At 56.6% G+C, this 2,292-nt stretch overlaps 1 protein-coding gene across 1 annotated transcript; it reads left to right on the forward strand.

Moving 5' to 3' along the window:
* Nucleotides 1-730: 730 nt before the first annotated feature.
* NGA_0147400 (ubiquitin-like modifier-activating enzyme 5) lies at nucleotides 731-1,957 on the forward strand (the record flags this gene model as incomplete). The annotated part of the gene is made up of 1 exon (XM_005855096.1): nucleotides 731-1,957. One exon carries the CDS (start codon nucleotides 731-733, stop codon nucleotides 1,955-1,957), a length of 1,227 nt encoding a protein of 408 aa, XP_005855158.1.
* Nucleotides 1,958-2,292: the final 335 nt, after the last annotated feature.

Below are 2,292 nucleotides of genomic sequence, written 5' to 3' on the forward strand. Positions count from 1 at the left end.
AGAGGAAGGAGGATGTTTGGACGAAGCAAAACCGCGGAGGGCGATCCGAGATACTGTTGAAGTGGGCTGCCGCTGCCTAGCACTCACAGCTCTCCTGCATGCGCTGACAGCAAATAAGCGGGAGTTCATGAATCTCTGTGAGCGAGTGAGAGACACAAGGAGGGAAGCTGAGTAACTGGGCTTCAGAAGCGCGTGCGATGGATTCCGAGGCATAGATGGGAAGGAGTGCAAGAAAGGTACGGGCATGCAATGAGGGACGCTTGATCCACTTTCCCCGTCTATGCACAGTCCACTCGAACAAACCAGGTCACCATGGACACAAGGAACAATCTAACGCAAATATTAGTTAGGAAGGCGCACGATGTGCTGATGTCGCAAGCCCAGCGATGAAGCGAGGGAAGACCCCAATGATCCTAGAAGCTTCTACTGTGATGGCACGTAGTTTGGAAATGGCATGGTCCCATGCAGCACTTTGACGACTAGAAAGGCAACTAAGCATCTCCAAATCCCTCACCATGAGCCTGTTTTCACGCGAGCCTTGCCTTTTATTGCCATGTCCTGGCCATCAGGTCGACTGCCAAATCGCAAACTTCAAGACATACCACCCGTTGAATGTGGAAGCAGGGACAACAAGGATTTAATTGGTGGAAAGGACTTAAAAGTATTTGACGCGTGGGCTAAACGCTCCAAAAACGTATTCAGTACCAGCAGAAGGCATCGTGTCATCAGCATGGACCCGTGTGCTTCCTCTTCCGATGTAATTGCGGCGCTTCAAGCTGAAATAACCTCCCTCCGGGCAGCCCTCCACAGTGTTACTGCTGCCTCTTCGCCTCCTCCTCCATGTACAACCACGTCTTCCCCCGTGATTAGGCCTGGCCGCGTCAAAATCGACCACATGTCTGCAGAGGTCACAGACAGCAATCCGTACAGCCGTCTAATGGCGCTCAAACGCATGGGCGTTGTGAAGGAGTATGAACGCATCCGAGAGGTATCCGTCCTCATTGTTGGTCTGGGCGGCGTAGGGTCTGTGGCGGCCGAAATGTTGACTCGATGCGGAATTGGGAAGCTTCTGCTCTTTGACTATGATGTCGTGGAGCTGGCCAACATGAACCGTCTCTTTTTTCGACCCGAACATGCAGGCCTACGCAAGACGGAGGCCGCCACGGCCACTTTGGAAAGCATCAATCCGGACGTGTGTCTGGAGGGACACCCCTACGACGTCACAAGCGTGCCGCACTTTGAGCATTTCTTGGACCGCCTCCGCCGTGGCGGTCCAGATGGAAGGTCACCCGTCCATTTGGTCCTAAGCTGCGTCGACAACTATGCCGCCCGCACTGCCATTAACCAGGCTTGCAACGAAGCGGACGTGGCGTGGATGGAGTCGGGCGTGAGCGAAGACGCGGTCTCTGGGCATATCCAGACGCTTTTCCCCGGTCGAACCGCGTGTTTTGAGTGCCTTCCCCCACTCCTGGTGGCCTCGGGCGTGGAGGAAAGCACCTTGCGACGGGAAGGGGTCTGTGCCGCTTCCTTACCCACCACCATGGGCATCGTCGCAGGATTGTTGGTGCAAAACGCCCTCAAATACCTTTTGGATTTCGGCGACCTGTCGTACTACCTGGGGTACAGCGCGTTGACCGATCATTTCCCTCGGCACACCCTGTGGCCGAACCCGGATTGTGGCAATATCTGGTGCCGGCGACGGCAAGAAACCTGGCGAGGGAAGGGTAGGGCTTGGCAGAGAAGGGAAACGGACTGCCGGGAGATGGGGGAGGGCGCGGGGCCGGTGCACGGGACGAATGAATGGGGCATTGAGGTGATTGGGAGGGAAGGGGTTGATGTGGAGGGGGAGGTAGGAGTGGAGAGGGGCAGCGCAGCTTCCGTACAACAAAGCGGGAAGGAAGGAACGGAAGCCTCCTTGGAAGAATTGGCAGCAGAGCTCTCTCAGCTTCAATCCTAAGGAAATGGCAACGGCCAGTGCGGAGGACGCTGGAGCCCTGGCAAAGATGTGACGCAAAGCGCACCAAAGAAAGTACCCCGTAAATCCAGGTATGTATGGCGCCGTGGACCGACGTACCGACCATCACGCCTTATCGTGCAAAGCAACCGTGGATAGGATCAGCGCCCCGCTCTCCCCGGGGGGAAATCCACGCGCACTGCGCTAGGCCTGATGCATTGCTTTAGGCCCCTTTGCGTCTCCTTACATGCCTCCTTTTCGCGGCACCCGCTGACGCCGGATCTCTTTCCGTCCTTCCCCGCGATGCATTCACCCACCGCGCCCTCCCGAACCTCCTT

Source organism: Nannochloropsis gaditana, assembly GCF_000240725.1.
Source record: "Nannochloropsis gaditana CCMP526 unplaced genomic scaffold scaffold291, whole genome shotgun sequence".
Classification (NCBI taxonomy): Eukaryota; class Eustigmatophyceae; order Eustigmatales; family Monodopsidaceae; genus Microchloropsis; species Microchloropsis gaditana.